The 16761-nt window shown below is 51.3% G+C and overlaps 1 protein-coding gene across 9 annotated transcripts in view; it reads right to left on the bottom strand.

Annotated features, from left to right (window-relative positions):
* Positions 1 to 16761, bottom strand: part of ABCC10 (ATP binding cassette subfamily C member 10) — a 23418-nt gene extending 6657 nt beyond the window's left edge. For 3 of the 9 annotated variants that reach the window (XM_074397834.1, XM_074397830.1, XM_074397836.1), the window contains exons 1-13: positions 16494 to 16604; positions 16158 to 16332; positions 11472 to 12690; positions 9988 to 10215; positions 8934 to 9090; positions 8599 to 8708; positions 6851 to 6930; positions 6083 to 6254; positions 3845 to 3943; positions 2796 to 2985; positions 1065 to 1142; positions 727 to 921; positions 142 to 292 (exon numbers count right to left, since the gene is read on the bottom strand). In XM_074397834.1, coding sequence (XP_074253935.1) covers positions 142 to 292; positions 727 to 921; positions 1065 to 1142; positions 2796 to 2985; positions 3845 to 3943; positions 6083 to 6254; positions 6851 to 6930; positions 8599 to 8708; positions 8934 to 9090; positions 9988 to 10215; positions 11472 to 12690; positions 16158 to 16332; positions 16494 to 16596 — 2957 coding nt within the window. In that variant the 5' untranslated portion in view covers positions 16597 to 16604. Of the gene's footprint in view, positions 1 to 141; positions 293 to 726; positions 922 to 1064; positions 1143 to 2795; positions 2986 to 3844; positions 3944 to 6082; positions 6255 to 6850; positions 6931 to 8598; positions 8709 to 8933; positions 9091 to 9987; positions 10216 to 11471; positions 12691 to 16157; positions 16391 to 16493 lie in introns of those variants that run through there. The other 6 variants (XM_074397835.1, XM_074397833.1, XM_074397832.1 and 3 more) reach the window with 6 other exon arrangements.

Here is a 16761-nt window from a genome sequence, read left to right as displayed (position 1 = left end):
AAAAGTTGGGCCACTCAGGGGTCCCTTCTCCTCCCCCATGCCATTTCTCCCACCTTCCAGAAGCCACAGCACCTGGAATACTGGCCCCAACCCTCACTCCCTGCCTGGCGACCAGGCCTACTCCCAGCCCCAGCCACTTACTAGAGGTTTCCGGGGGAAAAGAGGAGCAGCTGTGGACAGAAGAGCCCCATAGAAGCTGGGCTGGTGGAGGCTGGTGCCTCCTGGGAGCTATTCTCAGCCTTCAGCTGAGAGATCCAGTGGGAAAGCCACCAGTCAGCAGCATTCCGCGTGGCTGGGTGGGGACAGGAAGGAAAAAGCTGTGAGGGGCTCCTCTCCCTCATTCATTCTATTCCAATGACCCCTTTCTCGGCCCTTGCCTCTGGTTCCTGCCCAACTCCATCCCTCTGGCCTGGCCTCTCCACCCTGCCACTACCCCGTATCTTCCCTAGTACGCACTTCTCTCCTAGGCCCATCACCCTTCAGCTCTGGGGAGAACAGGATCTCAGACTTGCAGAATGGAAGCTAACCTGGGGGGCAGAACTGAAGCCAGCTATAGAGCACATGCCTCTGGCCCCCAGGCCTGTCAGAATTAGGAGTATGGCTTTTGCCCCAGATGTGACCCATGCTTGGTGAGTCTCTGGGCTTTGTAATGATTAGTGTAAGGTAATGGGCACCTGGACAGCACACCTTACAGCGGTGGTGTAAGAGACTCCCTGGCACACTCACCTTGCATGAGAAGCAGAGAGAAGAGGATGGCTAAGGCCAAGGCCCCGCCTACAGCCTTCCAGTAAGCTTGGTACACATGCAAGGCCACGGCGCCCTCCTTCTTGCTTTCTTCCTGTAGCAGGCGACCAGATGTGCTCTGCTCCTCCTCCAGCCTCCACTTTGTTTTCTCTTGGTTCTGTACTGACTGGGCTGTGGCTGTGAGAATCAGGGGTCATGGAGGAATTAAGCTTGCAGGGTGCCAGCTGGAAACAGTATTTCAGAGGAGCAGGCAGCCTTTGTAGAAGCTCCACAGTGTGGGAGTGAAAAGCAAGGCTTTTTCTCCCACTGGGGAGCCATACCTGAGTCAGACTCTTGTCCATTCTCAGCCCAGGCTTTGGGGACAGCTTGTACCAGTGGCAGAATCTCAGAGGGAGGCCCTGGAGGGTAGAAGGGGAGATTAGGAGGGGCTGTTCTGAGTCTATACTATGCTTTTCTCAGTGCGTGTGCAGATCCCACCTCCCATCCTCTTAGGCCTCCCTCTCTAACCCACCCTAGCAGGATCCTGATCTGCATAACCCTAGATCCTGAGCAGGACTCAAGTCTATCCTTGTTTTTCTTTTTTCTTTTTTTTTTTTTTTGAGACGGAGTTTCGCTTGTTACCCAGGCTGGAGTGCAAGGGCGCGATCTCGGCTCACCGCAACCTCCGTCTCCTGGGTTCAGGCAATTCTCCTGCCTCAGTCTCCTGAGTAGCTGGGATTACAGGCACGCGCCACCATGCCCAGCTAATGTTTTGTATTTTTAGTAGAGACGGGGTTTCACCATGTTGACCAGGATGGTCTCGATCTCTTGACCTTGTGATCCGCCCGCTTCGGCCTCCCAAAGTGCTGGGATTACAGGCTTGAGCCACCGCGCCCGGCCTTCAAGTCTATCCTTGTAAACCTAGATTCCAACCAGCAGAGAGGGACGAATGTCCATCCCCAAGAGGACATCCAGAGCTACGCTTGCCACTGTTTCCAGGGTTACTTCTCATTACTGCAGAGCTTTTTCTCATGCTTCGCTCAATTCCTAACATCTGGTTGGAGCTTCACTTTCTATTTTTCTCCCAGTGACCTTGCAGGTGGTCATGTCCCTCTGCATAAAAATCTTTCAGAGTTAAAAAATTTTTTTTTTCTTAAGATGGAGTTTCACTTGTTACCCAGGCTGGAGTGCAATGGCGCGATCTCAGCTCACTGCAACCTCCGCCTCCTGGGTTCAGGCAATTCTCCTACCTCAGCCTCCTGAGTAGCTGGGATTACAGGCACACGCCACCATGCCCAGCTAATGTTTTGTAGTTTTTTTTTTTTTTTTTGAGACGGAGTTTCGCTCTTGTTACCCAGGCTGGAGTGCAATGGCGCGATCTCGGCTCACCGCAACCTCCGCCTCCTGGGTTCAAGCAATTCTCCTGCCTCAGCCTCCTGAGTAGCTGGGATTACAGGCACGCGCCACAATGCCCAGCTAATTTTTTGTATTTTTAGTAGAGACGGGGTTTCACCATGTTGACCAGGATGGTCTCGATCTCTTGACCTCGTGATCCACCCGCCTCGGCCTCCCAAAGTGCTGGGATTACAGGCTTGAGCCACCGCGCCCGGCCTATGTTTTGTATTTTTAGTAGAGATGGGGTTTCACCATGTTGACCAGGATGGTCTCAATCTCTTGACCTCGTGATCCACCTGCCTCGGCCTCCCAAAGTGCTGGGATTACAGGCTTGAGCCACCGCGCCCGGCTAAAATTTTTTATTTTTACAAAAAGACCATTCTAAACCTGACTGCTTTCTTTTCTCTGAAGATATGAGACTGTTGTCTCTCCTGTTCCCTGAGCCTTTACGTTCCAGGAGCACTCCATCACAAAGCCCATGAGTCCCAGATACACTGGCATTTCCCCAACATGCTCCTTTTCCCTCCTGTTCTAGTTCCTCACACCAGTTCTGTGAAGGCAGGAGGCGGCAATGACTGGCTCAGGCCACACATGCAGCAGGTGGCAGTCTGTACTTCACAATCTCCTGCCACACCTGGGCAGACACCTCCCTTATGTGGGGCTCCTGCCCCCATTACCAGCCTGGATGAGGCGCCCAGCTTCCATCAGCAGCACCATGTCAGCCCTCTCCAGGTACTCGGTGCGGTGGGTGCACAGCAGCCGTGTGGTGTGGCTCAGCACGCCCAGGATGCACCTGTGCAGTAGATGGTTGGCCACATCTGCGTCCACAGCGGCCAGAGGGTCATCGAGGAGATAGAGCTGCTTTTCCTAGGAAGACGTAAGGGTACCATGGGCACCAGGACCCAGAGGCTCTCCTGGGAAGATCTCAAGGTGGTCATGGAAGACAATCGAGAGGAACTCTGGGGGCTACCCCTACACTAGCAGAGAAGGTGGTGAGACCTGAGGGTGGACATCCCTTCAGGCAAGCGAGAACACCACCCCAGGGCCAGCACCCAGCTTTTCTAGGTCCCAGGGCCCCAGCCCACATTAACTTTATTTTTTGGAAACAGAGTTTTGCTCTTGTTGCCCAGGCTGAAATGCAATGGCGTGACCTTGGCTCACTGCAACCTCCGCCTCTTGGGTTTAAGCGATTCTCCTGTCTCAGCCTCCTGAGTAGCTGTGATTACAGGCATGTACCACTATGCCTGGCAAATTTTTGTATTTCTTTTTTTTTTTTTTTAAGTAGAGATGAGGTTTCACCATGTTGGCCAGGCCAGTCTCAAACTCCTGACCTCAAGTGATCTGCTCTCCTCAGCCTCTCAAAGTGCTGGGATTACACCAACTAGCTTTTTAAAATTATTTTTTGTGGAGACAGGATTTTGCCACATTGCCCAAGCTGGTCTTAAACTTCTAGGCTCAAGCAATCCTCCTGCCTTGGCCTCCCAAAGTGCTGGGATTACAGACCTAAGCCACCATGCCCAGCCCACATAATACTTTGTAAAGGGCCTTGAACTCTGCCTTAAATCTGCAAAAGGGATGGGACAGCCAGTATCTCAGGAACATTCAACAGCGCAGGGAAGGAACCAGATGCCGAGGATAATATTCCTATCCTCCTGACTCAGCCAAGCTCTCAAGGCTCTGGACTCGCCCGACCTCCCTGTCACTGCAACCCCCATCTTTAACTTACCTGGTAGACAGCACGAGCAAGGGCAATCCGGGCACGCTGTCCCCCACTAAGGGTCACACCCTTCTCCCCCACCTCTGTCTGGTCTCCAGCAGGCAGGATCTGAAGGAACAGGTGCCCTAGTGGGTCAGGGACCTCCCCATTACCTACTGGCCTACTTCCTATCCCTTTGCAGGAAAGAGACAGTGGGAGTCAAGAGAAGTAGGAAGCTTGAGGAGAGCAGACTTAAATTTGGGGTGAGCTAGTCAGAGGTAACAAGGCAGAATTCCAAAAACATCTAACATTTATCAAACACTTACTATGTGCTTAGCACTTTACAGGCATGATCTCATTCAAGCCCTCTGATAATCTTATGAAGATGGTATCATTTCCTTTTCTCAGGTGCAACCAAAGCTCAAACAGATTAACTAGCTTGCCCACAGCTAGTAAGGGGCAGGATACAAGTTTACATTCTTAACTACTCTGTATGTTTACTACCCCTTTTTTTTGAGACTGAGTTTCGCTCTTGTTATCCAGGCTGGAGTACAATGGCGCGATCTCGGCTCACCGCAACCTCCGCCTCCTGGGTTCAAGCAATTCTCCTGCCTCAGCCTCCCGAGTAGCTGGGACTACAGGTGTGCGCCACCATGCCCAGCTAATTTTTGTATGTTTAGTAGAGACAGGGTTTCACCATGTTGACCAGGATGGTCTTGATCTTTTGACCTCGTGATCCACCCGCCTCAGCCTCCCAAAGTGCTGGGATTATAGGCGTGAGCCACCATGCCTGCCCTACCCTGTCTTTCTAATAGGCAGATACCTTGGGCAAATTTGATGTAAAAGCTTTTATAGATTTTTACTTTTTGTGTGAGTATGTGAGACAGAGTCTTGCTCTGTCGTCCAGGCTGGAGTGCATTGGCATGATCTCTGCTCACTACAACCTCCGTCGCTCTAGTTCAAGCAATTCTCCTGCTTCACCCTCCTGAGTAGCTGGGACTACAGGTGTGAGTCGCCATGCCCAGCTAATTTTTGTATTTTTAGTAGAGACGGGGTCTCACCATGTTGCCCAGGCTGGTCTCAAACTGTTGGGCTCAAGTGATCTGCCTGCCTTAGTCTCCCAAAGTGCTGGGATTATAGGCATGAGCCACCGCACCTGGCCCAGCTTTCATAGGTTTTTAGAAAAGGAAGGTACTACCTCCAAGCCTTCTTGTGGCCTCAGAAATGGTCTACTAAGCAAAGGAATTCCCGTCCTCATGCATAGGAAGCAACTGTGGTCCACTAGATGGTGAGTCCCCTGAGCTAAAAGCTTTGTTGTTCATCTCTTTCCTTAGTGTCTAGAACAGGACCCAGAACCTAGCAGAAGTGGGAGGCCAAGGTGGGTGAATCGCTTGAGGTCAGGAGTTCGAGACCACCCAGGGCAATATGGTGAAATCCCACCTCTACAAAAATAATAATAATAATAATAATAATGGCTGGGTGTGGTGGTGGCTCATGCCTGTAGTCCCAGCTACTTAGGGGGCTGAGGTATGAGGATCACTCGAGCCCAAGAGGCAGAGGCTGCAGTCAACCAAGATGGCGCCACTGCATTCGAGCCTGGGCGATAGAAAAAAGACCCTGTCTCAAAAGAAAAAAAGGAAAAACAAAAGAATGACAGCTGCATACAGGATGCCTCATGGTCAAAGTTAAAGGTGCTCCTTCCCAGGGATGTTTTACCTGGGTAGGTTACTGGTGGTGAAGGTTAGCTCCTGAAGGGAACGGGGGAGGGGGTTGAGTGGGAAGTCAAGGGAGAAAACTGGAATCTCTTCCTCTATATATGTAGTACTCTGGATTGGGGCAAGGGGAAATCTAATAGTCTTGGCAGGTTTCAGTAGTGTAACCTGCAACCAAATGAGATCTTGACTCTTCCAAGCCTTTCCAGCAGCAGGTGGGGAAAATCTTCCAAGCCTTCCCAGTGGGAGGTGGGTATGGAGAAGGGGACAAGGAGCCAGGCTGTGCAGAGCTAAGCCTCACAGGGAGAACCCTCCCTAGCTCCAGAGGCCATAGGGCTCTTCCCACTGCTATGTAGAACACCCAGTCACCACCCTACTGGGCCCTATAGGAAGGGGCAGCTGAACACTCTGGGAGGACCACAGTCCAATGGCCATTCCTAGATAAGTGATGCCCGAGTAGAAGCAACCCCTTTCCAGAGAAGCAAGGCTCTGGTTTGAGGTGTCAGGGACACATGGAGAGGCAAGCAGCTGAGAGGATTCAAGGCCAGGCACTCACACTGAGGTCATCATTGAGGGCGCAGGCTTCTAGCACCTCCTTGTACAGCTGTGCATCAAATGTCTTCCCAAAGAGGATGTTGTCTCGGATGGTGGCAAACTGGATCCAGGGTTCCTGGGTGGCCAGGCCAAAGCCCTTGGACAGCCCCCACACTGCCACACGCCCACGCAGCCTGCAGAGAGCCAGGCCAGCAGTATGGGGACCAGCTCTTCTCTGGGTCCCTCCGTGCCCAGCACTTGACTCCTAGAAGCCTCCCCAGGCTACTGTCTTCTACACAGGGTCCCCTTTCATATCACATGACTGAGCTGGCAGCCCCTGAAGTGAAGGGGTCTTAATGAAGCCCATCCTGGATGGAGAAGGGAAAAATTGCTGTTTGGCTACAGCCAAGCAGCTGTTGCATTTACAAGTGCTCAGGAGCCACCAGACTGTATTTGTTCTCATCTGAAAACAAGATCTTCCCTCAAACCTATGCTCCTCTCTAGATCCCTTCCCTGCACAGCCACATTTCTGAAAGAATGGGTGACACTGGATGTTTCCATTCTTTTGCTCACTATTATAGCATTTAAAACACTCTGGTGTAATGATTACGATGGTTTACTTTCTTGGTCACCTCCTTCTTTCCAGATTGAAAACTCTCCCAATTAAGGGACCATGCATTGCTCTTTTTAGTACCTCCGACCCCAAAAAGGTGTCCAACACATAGCAGGGGCTCAGTAAGTGTTTTCTAAAGGACAGAGTGAAGACAGGGGTGCACAGGAGGTTGGTTACCTGTGGAGCTCTCCAGCGATGGCAGCCAGCAGGGCGCTCTTCCCACAGCCCACCTTCCCCACAATGCCCACCAGCATACCCTGCAAGGAAGCCACACAAGCGTCTGCTGTTGGTAGGGGAAGGAACAGAGATGGCAGCGCTCTCCCTCTTGATGCTCTGGGCTGCCAATCCACCCACTAAGTGGATTTCTTTTTAGTGTGTAGGGAAAGAATTCTCCACTTTATGGGCTGTTATCTGTTGGCTCCAGAGAAGTAGAGTGGTTTTTTCTCCACTCAGAGTGGCTATCAGTTTCACCGTCTATGTGAAGGGCCTCTGAAGGGGAGCAGCATGCCAGAGAGAATGGGAGGAAACTGCCCAAGGACTTCCAAGGTAAGCTCTGAGACAAGCCTCTCAGAACGGGAGAGGGGAGGGTAGGACTCCGGGCTTTGGGACCTGGATGCTGGGTTGGCTAAGTCAACCTGTGGCTAGACTTCCCGTATCTCAGGGCAAAAAGCAGTGCTTTGCATAGACACCTATTTCTGTACCTTATAGTTTAAAATTTTCTGTTTTCCTTCATTTTTTTTTTTTTTTGTCATAACGTTGGTTCAAGGAGCTATCTCCCTGCTCTAAAAAAAAAAAGTCCTACTTCCTTCCATAGAAGGGACTGAGCTCTCAGAAGTCCTATCTGCCTGTGATGCACCAACCCTGGCAGCCAGGGTTGATCCATCTACAAGTGGGAACCACTTCTGAGACCCTTCCCTGGAAATTTGGGTTCAGGTCCAGAGGCAGCTTCTCCTTGTTGGCTATAATTTGGAAGCACAAATGCTCTCTGTAGTCACATCTTCTGCTCAATGGAGGGTGTGTCCACAGAGAGAGGAGAACCAGGCAAACACAGGGAGAGGTACACATAGAAGGCAGAAAGCTCTGCGAGTTGAGGCCTGGTTCTGGGCTGATTCTAAGATCCAGCTGCGTTCCTGCCTTTGGATTCTTCAACGTATCTCTGTATCCTTATTATACATTCTTGTTTGCTTAAGTTAGCTCCAGTGCGTTTCTGTAACTTATATCCAAAAACAGCACCAACTAACATGTTAGCAAAATTCCTTTGTACAATTCCAGCCTTGTCTTGCCTGAACTAAGAGGAAAAACAAAACATAGAGCCTAAGCCAGAAACGTGAGCCAAATGTGGTGGAGGCAATTCAGCTACCACCAGAGAATGCCGGGTTGAGCTGCGGGGCACAGGGTTGGAAAGAGGTCAGGAGAGAGTGAAAACTCAGGACAGGAGGTGAACAAGAGTTGGCTTCTTGCCAGGAATGCCCCATTTTAAGTTCTTTGTATGCTATAGCATGAGTCACAGGGTGTGATTGCTTTTCACTAAGCTAAAGAGAGGATTCCCATTTGCAAAATATTTCTTGGAAGTGCTTGCTGGGCCCCTCCCCCAGATCCCCAATGTGGGGGAGATGCTAGATAAGCCACAGGGCCTGTTCTTAATGCTGCAGCTTCTGAGGGACATGGAGAGACAAACACACCCCTTGGTCTGGACTGGATACAAGCTGCCTAAAAACCAGAGAGAGGTGCGACTATTCTGAGAATCAGAAATGAAATGTTATCTCCTCATGGATTAGAATCTGCTCACCAAATGCCTCTCCCTCCTATAGCAATTAGAGCTGCAGAGCCCTCAGCTATGACTGGCTTGGTCACTGCTTCTCTGTCCTGAGTTGTCATCTCTCCCGTTAGTCTGAGGACTCTCCCAGAGTGTCTGTCCAACAAACCTTTTTCACTTTGAGATGACTGATGAAGGTCTCCTGGCTGGTTCCAACTGGGTCCCAAGAGAACAAGGCTCCATGCAGCTCCAATATTGTAGATGGCTCTGTGGGGGGATCTGAACAGAGAAGTCACTTGACTTGGGCTCCTCATCTACCACAATCTGCTTGTAGAGGGTAAATCACGTAATTGACTTACTAGCCCCGTATCTACTTGCCCAGAGCTGAGTCTGAGTTTTGGATTCTACTATCCCTACTCCTCTTGGTGACATCTATGCACAGCACCCAAGTGGCTCCACTCCTCTTCACCCTGTGCCAGGTTCTGCCCACTAGCTTCCCATTACCTGGGCTGTAGTAGGCCTCGGGGTTGTGGTTTGGAAGGTCAAGGAAACGCTGGATCCGGTCCAAGGACACTTTGGCCTCCAGGAGGCCATTGATCACCCAAGGGAAGTTGTTGAGAGGAAGAATGAGCATTCGTACCAGTGCCAGGGCCGTGAACACCTGAGTGAGGTAGGAGCAGGATATACCCCGGCCCAGGAGTTATCTAAGGGCCTGCTCTATGGAAAGCCCTATGGACAGGTCTGTGGAGGGAAGAACCAGGCAACAACAAAACTGAAGGACTGGCTGCCCAATCCTGAGTTCAGACATGGCAGAGATGGCCACTTCAAGAATCCTAGAAATTCCAATGTTCCTCCAAGGTTGCATTTATTTTTTTTTTTAAGATGGAGTCTTGCTTTGTCACCTAGGCTGGAGTGCAGTGGCACAATCTCGGCTGACTGCAACCTCTGCCTCTAGGGTTCAAGTGATTCTCCTGCCTCAGCCTCCCGAGTAGCTGGGATGACAGGCATGCACCACCACACCTGGTTAAGTTTTGTATTTTTAGTAGAAATGGGGTTTCACCATGTTAGTCAGGCTGGTCTTGAACTCCTCACCTAAAGTGATCCACCCACCTTGGCCTCCCAAAGTACTGGAATTACAGGTGTGAGCCACCATACCCAGCCAAGATTGCACCTTTTTAAGTGGGTAAGCCTAGCTCATTTTGAGACTTTTTTAGAATTTCCAAGTAGCAACATCACCTGGCCTTGGCTAGACCCAGTATTGGATTATAGAGTTTTTTTTCCCCCCAAGGCCATTAGAATGAGGATAAAGAGACCTAACCCCAAGAGTGGAACTGACTAGAAGTTGGAGTGAAAGACAGAGGAGAGGAAAGAAAGGAATTCCTTCACAGAGGGGAAGGTTATATATCTAAGGCCCCCAGAAAAGGTTCCTTCAGTTTTCCCTTGGGAGATGAGGCAGTCAGGGATCCCTCCCTCCTCAGCCAGCACTGAGGGCCCAAGCCCACGTCTCCACTTCGCTGAAGTCTCCTTGATGCCGGTCCTTTTCCTTCCTGGTGCTCACCTTGGTGGCAGTGAGCTGATGCCCCATGAGGACATAAGTGATGAAGATGACGATGGAGATGACAACTGGCAGGGCAGCCCACAGGTATACGCAGGCTGCATCCAGGTATTTGATGACCCGGAGTCGCCCCAGCTCTCGAGCCCGGCAGGCCTCTACTCGGGCCCCCAGTGCCTGCTCCCATCCGCAGAACTTGATGACCCGAATGCCACTCAGCAGCTCTGCGACAAGCTAGGGAAAGGAGACAAGGGAGCAATGTGAAGTGGAAGCACTGCTCATGTGTCTTCTCTGCCGAGCCTTCCCCAGGGTCCAGGAAGAACGTCCAGTACTCCAGGCTCCCAGATACTCTGCACTGCCCTAGTCCTGGTTTTCTTCCTCACCTCCAGTCCTTTCTGAAATCCTGCCCCTCAAATCCTTTTCAGGCCTGGGTTGCTTCCGCTCGCAGTCTCTTTTACTTCTCCATTTGTTCCAGCTGGGGACAAGCTGGAGCTGGAAGTCCCTACCTTCCTGGGAGAAGTGGTGGCAGGTGCAGCCAGGTCACCACAGTGGAGTAAATGCACTTCTCCCATTAGATGAGGGACAAAGGGCTATCTCCCAAAACCAAAAGATGTGGGCTTTGGAGGCTGGCCCCAGTTCTGGCCTATGGCTTCAGTGGTACATAAACTATTCCTGTAGGAGTACACAGGTCTAAGAGGCCACACCACAGCCCAGGGTCAAACAGGCTAATGGGCCCAGGCAAGACGGGCAAGGGCCAAAATTCTTAGAGACCTTGTCTGTAGCTGTCACAGGGAGCAGAAAAGGCATGCCATAACCATCTAACAACCTCCCTTACCTCCAGAAGCACTCTGAGCTATTCCACTAAGGGTCAACAACTATGCTGTATGAATTCCCAGGACTGCCATTCCCTTTGTGAAGGTGCCCACAATCACTGCAGAAGCCAGAACTGATTCAGCCAAACCTTAACACCTAGAGTTGGCCCAAGCAGGAAAGCGACCTATTCCGTTCCCCAGTCTACCTAAAGGGGCAGCTGAGGTTCTCCTAGGCCTTGCTACATGCAGCCATGGGGTGGCCTGTGCCCCAGACAAGGAGGTAGGAGACTTGGGTCCCAGCTCTGGCCCTAAAAACCTGTTTGGTGCCAGGGAGATGACTTCCCAAGGTGGTCACATGTATTTAGAGCTGACTTTGTGACTTAGCACTATGGTAAGCATTCTCTCATGTGATCCTTAACAACAACTCTACGAGGTGAGCTACTATAATTATCCTTTTACAGATGAGGAACGGGAAGCCCAAATAGGTTAAGTGACTTGTCTGAAGGGATTGAACTATTAAGTGTAGAGTCAGGATTTGAACCCAGGTCTATCTTTCTCCAGTGTCAGCTCTGAACTTCGAGGTCGCCCTCACTCCCTCTGGTGATGTGCATGGGAAGACCTGGGGCCCTGGGCTGGGTGGGTCTCCAGATAGCTGAGGGACCTCAAGTAGCCCCTTACCTTAACCCGTGCATCCTTGTGTCGTAGCATGTCCTGGTTGCTGGTCATGATGCGGGTGGCAATCACTTTGTTGACAGGTACCAGCAGCAGTGCCAAGATCAGACCACCCACAAAGGCCACACCTACCTGCTGGTACAGCAGGTAGAGGGTGATGGCCAGCTGCAGGGGCAGGCCCCAGGCTTCATGGAAGCTCCCAGCAAAGTTAAGCAGTCGTTCAGAGTCAGTGCCTAGTAGGTTCAGGGCCTCCCCAACAGGAGGGCGGCTGGGCCCCAGCTGTAAAGCCTTGCGGTACAGGATGTTCAGCACGGCCCCCCGTGCCTGAAGTGCTACCTTACGTACCTCATACCCATACTGATTCTGCAGCACAGCACCCAGGACAGCCCCACCAGCAAGCCCCAGAGCATACAGCAGGCCCTGGCTTAGCGGCTCCTGCCCCTCTTCCAGGAAGCCCACCAGTAGGGAAAGCAGCAGGGGCCCTGAGAATCCCAGCATGGTCCCCACCAGCTTCAGCAGTCCAAGTGCCAGATAGCACTGTCCAAAGGCCCCATACAAGGCTCTCCACAGCCGGGCCCCCTCCTGCCAGTGTGCCTGGAAGACACGAGCCAGGTAGGTTGGATGCAGCCTGTGGGGGAGGCGGCAAATGTCCTGAGGCTGCCGGAGCTCTCCACAGGCCCCACGGGCCAGCAAGGGTGCCAACCAGGCATAGGAAAAGCGTGACAACCAACTCTCCCCATCTTCAGCTACCTCGGGTTCTTGATCCTCAGGCAGGAGGGGTTCCTGAGTCCAGGGTTGTCGTGGTCCCCCAGGAGCTGCCCATCCCAGTGCGTAGGCCAAGAGTGCAGCCAGCTGCAGGATGAGCAGGCACAGACGGGCCACGGGCCCTGGGAGAAGTGGGGGCAGAAGTGTTCCTCGCTGGCAATGCCACAACACGGTCAGCACGAGGGCGGGAGCTGGCAGCAAGGCTACCAGAGCCAAGGCCAGGGGACCCCGGGAGTGGCCATGAGGGGAATGGGCCAACACCCACAGGGCCAGGCTGTGGCTGATCCAGGCCACAGCTGCCACACACCCTGTCAATACCTCTAGCCCTATGGGTCCTGGGCCTGCCCCTGGTGGCAAAGCAACTGGAAGGAGGTCGAGCAGCGGGAAGATGGAAAGCAGGAAGGAAGCTGCAAGCCGGAGGCGCCATCCAGGACTGCAGGGTAGGATGTAATCTGGACTCCTGGGGACAAGGGGGAAGAAAAAGAGGCACATTGTGGTGGACTCAGGACCCAGACATACCCCTCACCTCCAAGAATTCACTTACCTAAGGAAGCAACCCCTTGCTGCCTTGCACATCTTATCTCTACCCAACTTTACCTTGGAACTCAGGGTCTTTTCTCCCAGGAAGTCTTCCCAGATGAACCTAACTCATTTTCTGACCAACTGAGCTAACTGGCCACCTGAACCAAACTCATTTTCTCAACTAGCCACATCATTTCTGATTCTTCTTCTTTTTTTAACCACAGACATTAACAATTTTGAGGTAAGGTTGTACCTAATATGAAGACTAACTAGGGAAAAAAAAACCCCAGGGTACTATGTTTGCTACTTGGGTGATGGGAGTATTAGAAGCTCAAACTTCAGCATCACACAATATATCCATGTATAATAACAAATAAGCTGCCGGGCGCGGTGGCTCAAGCCTGTAATCCCAGCACTTTGGGAGGCCAAGGCGGGTGGATCACGAGGTCAAGAGATCGAGACCATCCTGGTCAACATGGTGAAACCCCGTCTCCACTAAAAATACAAAAAATTAGCTGGACATGGTGGCGCGTGCCTGTAATCCCAGCTACTCAGGAGGCTGAGGCAGGAGAATTGCCTGAACCCAGGAGGCGGAGGTTGCGGTGAGCCGATATCGCCCCATTGCACTCCAGCCTGGGTAACAAGAGCGAAACTCCGTCTCAAAAAAATAAATAAATAAATAAAAAATAATAACAAATAAGCACATATGCCTCATGAATCTAAAAAAAAAAAAAAAAAAAATCCAGGCTGGGTGCAATGGCTCACACCTATAATCCAGTACTTTGGGAGGCCGAGGCGGGCAGATCACGAGGTCAGGAGTTTGAGACCAGCCTGGCCAACATGATGAAACCCGTCTCTACTAAAAATATAAAAATTAGCTGGATGCGGTGGCAGGCACCTGTAATCCCAGCTACTCTGGGATGCTGAGGCACAAGAATTGCTTGAACCTGGGAGACAGAGGTTACAGTGAGCCAAGATCGTGCCACTGCACTCCAGCCTGGGCGACAGAGCAAGACTCCGTCAAAAAAAAAAAAAAAAGAAAAAAAAAAGAAATATAGGAAAACCCATCTGCAGCAGTGAATGTCAGGATGCCTTGAAGGTTCGTACAAAAAGAGGCCTGAATCTGTTACACCCTTTGTTGGGAGGGCTGGGTTACTAAAAAAGTTTACTTGTAAACTAAAATGCTTGGGTTTTCTAAAAAGCCCATCTGATAGCAGTTATCTGCAGGGATTTAGAGGGGAATAAAAATCAGCCTTTAAGAATTATTTCTGGGCTGGGCATGGTGGCTCACGCCTGTAATCTCAGCACTTTGGGAGGCTGAGACGGGTGTATCACGGGGTGAGGAGTTCACGACTAGCCTGGCCAAGATGGTGATTTTTTTCTTTCTGAGACAAGATTTCTTTTTTTTTTTTTTTTTGAGACAGAGTCTTGCTTTGTCATCCAGGCTGGAGTGCAGTGTTGCAATCTCGTCTCACTGCAACCTCCGCCTCCTGAGTTCAAGCAATTCTTGTGCCTCAGCCTCCCAAGTAACTGGGACTACAGGTGCACACCACCATGCTCAGCTAATTTTTTTTTTTTAAAAACAAAGTCTCATTCTGTCACCCTGGCTGGAGTGCAGTGGCACAATCTGGGCTCACTGCAACTTCCGCCTCCTGGATTCAAGTGATTCTCCTGCTTCAGCCTCCTGAGGAGCTGGGATTGCAGGTGTGTGCCACCATGCCTGGCTAATTTTTAGTAGAGACAGGGTTTCATTATGTTGGCCAGGCTGGTTTCGAACTCCTGACCTCCACTGATCCACCCGCTTCGGCCTCCCACAGTGCTGAGACTACAGGCTTGAGCCACTGCACCCGGCCTGTTAAAAATAATTTTAAAAAATTAGCCAGACGTGGTGCCATGTGCTTCTGGTCCTAGCAATTCAGAAGGCTGAGGTGTGAGGCTGCTTGAGCCCAGGAGGTCGAGGCTGCAGTGAACTGTGATTGGAGCACTGTACTTCAGCCTGGGCAACAGAGAGGGACCCTGTCTCAAAAAAAGAAAGAAAAGAAAGAAGGAAAAGAAGAAGAAAAAAAAGAATAATATATCCTAAGATGTGGGGACCCAACAAAGAACACTGGGCCCTTGGAAGCATAAATTGGTCCCAAGTTGGCCATCAACTAGTCTCATCACCCCTTGGGCAAGTCTCTTTACCTCTTTGAATCTCCTACTCATCAGCACAGTGAGCAGTGAGTTTTGAAGTAAAGCCTTCTGAGGTCCTTTCCTATCTGAGATTCTGGATCTCTCTAACCCTTCTTAGCAACACACACAAGGCTAATAAGTGAAGTGAGGCACAATGTCCACTGATTACACGATGGTCTTTCTTGCTTTCTCAAGGGGCTGACGAATCCCTTCCTTGGATAGAAGATGCCATGCATCTGCTTGGTCTGGGAGGAATCCTGATTTGTTTCTTACGTAAAGACAAAAGTCTAGACGGGTTTAATCACCTAGCAAAGACATTCACAGCCTTCTCAGAGGAGTAGCTATGAAAAATTGGCACAGGGCCAGCACGGTGGCTCACGCCTGTAATCCTAGCACTTTGGGAGGCTGAGGTGGGTGGATCACCTGAGGTCAGGAGTTCAAGACCAGCCTGGCCATCATGGTGAAACCCCATCTTAAAAAAAATAAAAAAATAAAAATTGGCACAGTTTTTTTGGAAACTCAGTCTAATGAGAAAGTAAGAAAGATCTCTCCGATAGGGACACTTTCCCCCATCAGACTAGGAACTCCCAAAGGCAGTGATGAAGACCGCCCTCCTGTCTTCTCAGCAGCCAGAATGAGTAGCTTTAGTCATCTATAGCCATATAAGAACTAGATACAAAATCAAGGTGAGTTTAGCACCCACACCTTATAGCCCTAACTGGGGAAGGCTTAATGTTTGACTTTGCTCTTCTTGTCTACCTATTGCTTCCTCTTCAGTCGAGCCTACCTATGCCTTTCTTAATCTGGAAACACTAAGGTTTCATGGATTGAAGCGGTGAGAAACTGACCCTACAACTTAAACATGTCATCCCTTTTGGGTGAAAGCATTGTTCACCCAACTTAGCCTCCAATTCATGACAGCTGAGTCTGGGTAGCTGAAAATGGACAATTCTGATGATTTCTGACACTCATTGGACCTTTAAAAACATGCCAGGTACTGCACTACATGCTTAAATTCATTATTTCATTTAAACCTCTCAACAACGAGACTCAGAGAAGGCAGGTTTGCCCAAGAACAGTGACATTGCTGCTAATTAGTAATGCTCAGATTTTATTCTGCTTTTGCCTTACTCCAGAGACCTCGCTATTCCGGTGACACTGATGGAAGATGTAGGTTGCGGGTAAGGTGTGCAGGCACACCCGGACAGATACCTTGCGCCCGTCTCTACCCACCTCGGGGTGCCCAAGTAGCAGGCACTGAGCACGGCGAGGAGCGCGTGGGGCAGGGCGCTGAGCACCAGCTGAGTGAAGCAGTGGCCTGTGGTGTCCCCCTCCCACAGCGGGAGCGGCCGCGCTGCGCTGCTACCGCACAGCTGGACCAGAAGTCGTTCCATGGACGCCCCCTCACCTGAAGAGAAAGATGAGGGTGAAGGGGGTGCAGGGCAGCAGCCAGCTTTGCCCGAACTTCCCAGCCGGAATCCCCCCCTCCCCCGCCTCCAGCCCCGCCCTGGAACCAGAGCCTCCCGTCGCTTCCGCCCCGAAGCCAGACCCCGCCCATTCTCGCGGTACCTTCAGGGGTAGAAAGGGAGGAGGTTTCCTCGGCGGATTTCTGGACGCTGGTTACCCACCTTGCCATCAGTCTTTCCCCTCCCGTTTCTCCGCCCCCGGGCATCCGGAACCTCAAACCTGAAGAAGCTGCAGTGTACCGGATTCCGATATCCTGAGTACCGGTGTATGCAAAAAAAAGTACCGCCCGGCCGCGGTGCTGGACCTTCGCCGGCTGGCGCCCCCTGGAGGCTGGCAGACCTAGCCGGCGCTCTTCCCCACGCCCATGTGC

The sequence above is a fragment of the Saimiri boliviensis genome, chromosome 4 (genome assembly GCF_048565385.1).
Source record: "Saimiri boliviensis isolate mSaiBol1 chromosome 4, mSaiBol1.pri, whole genome shotgun sequence".
NCBI lineage: Eukaryota > Metazoa > Chordata > Mammalia > Primates > Cebidae > Saimiri > Saimiri boliviensis.
The sequence above is the reverse complement of the archived record's forward strand: the minus strand, read 5'-3'. Positions and strand labels throughout refer to the sequence as shown.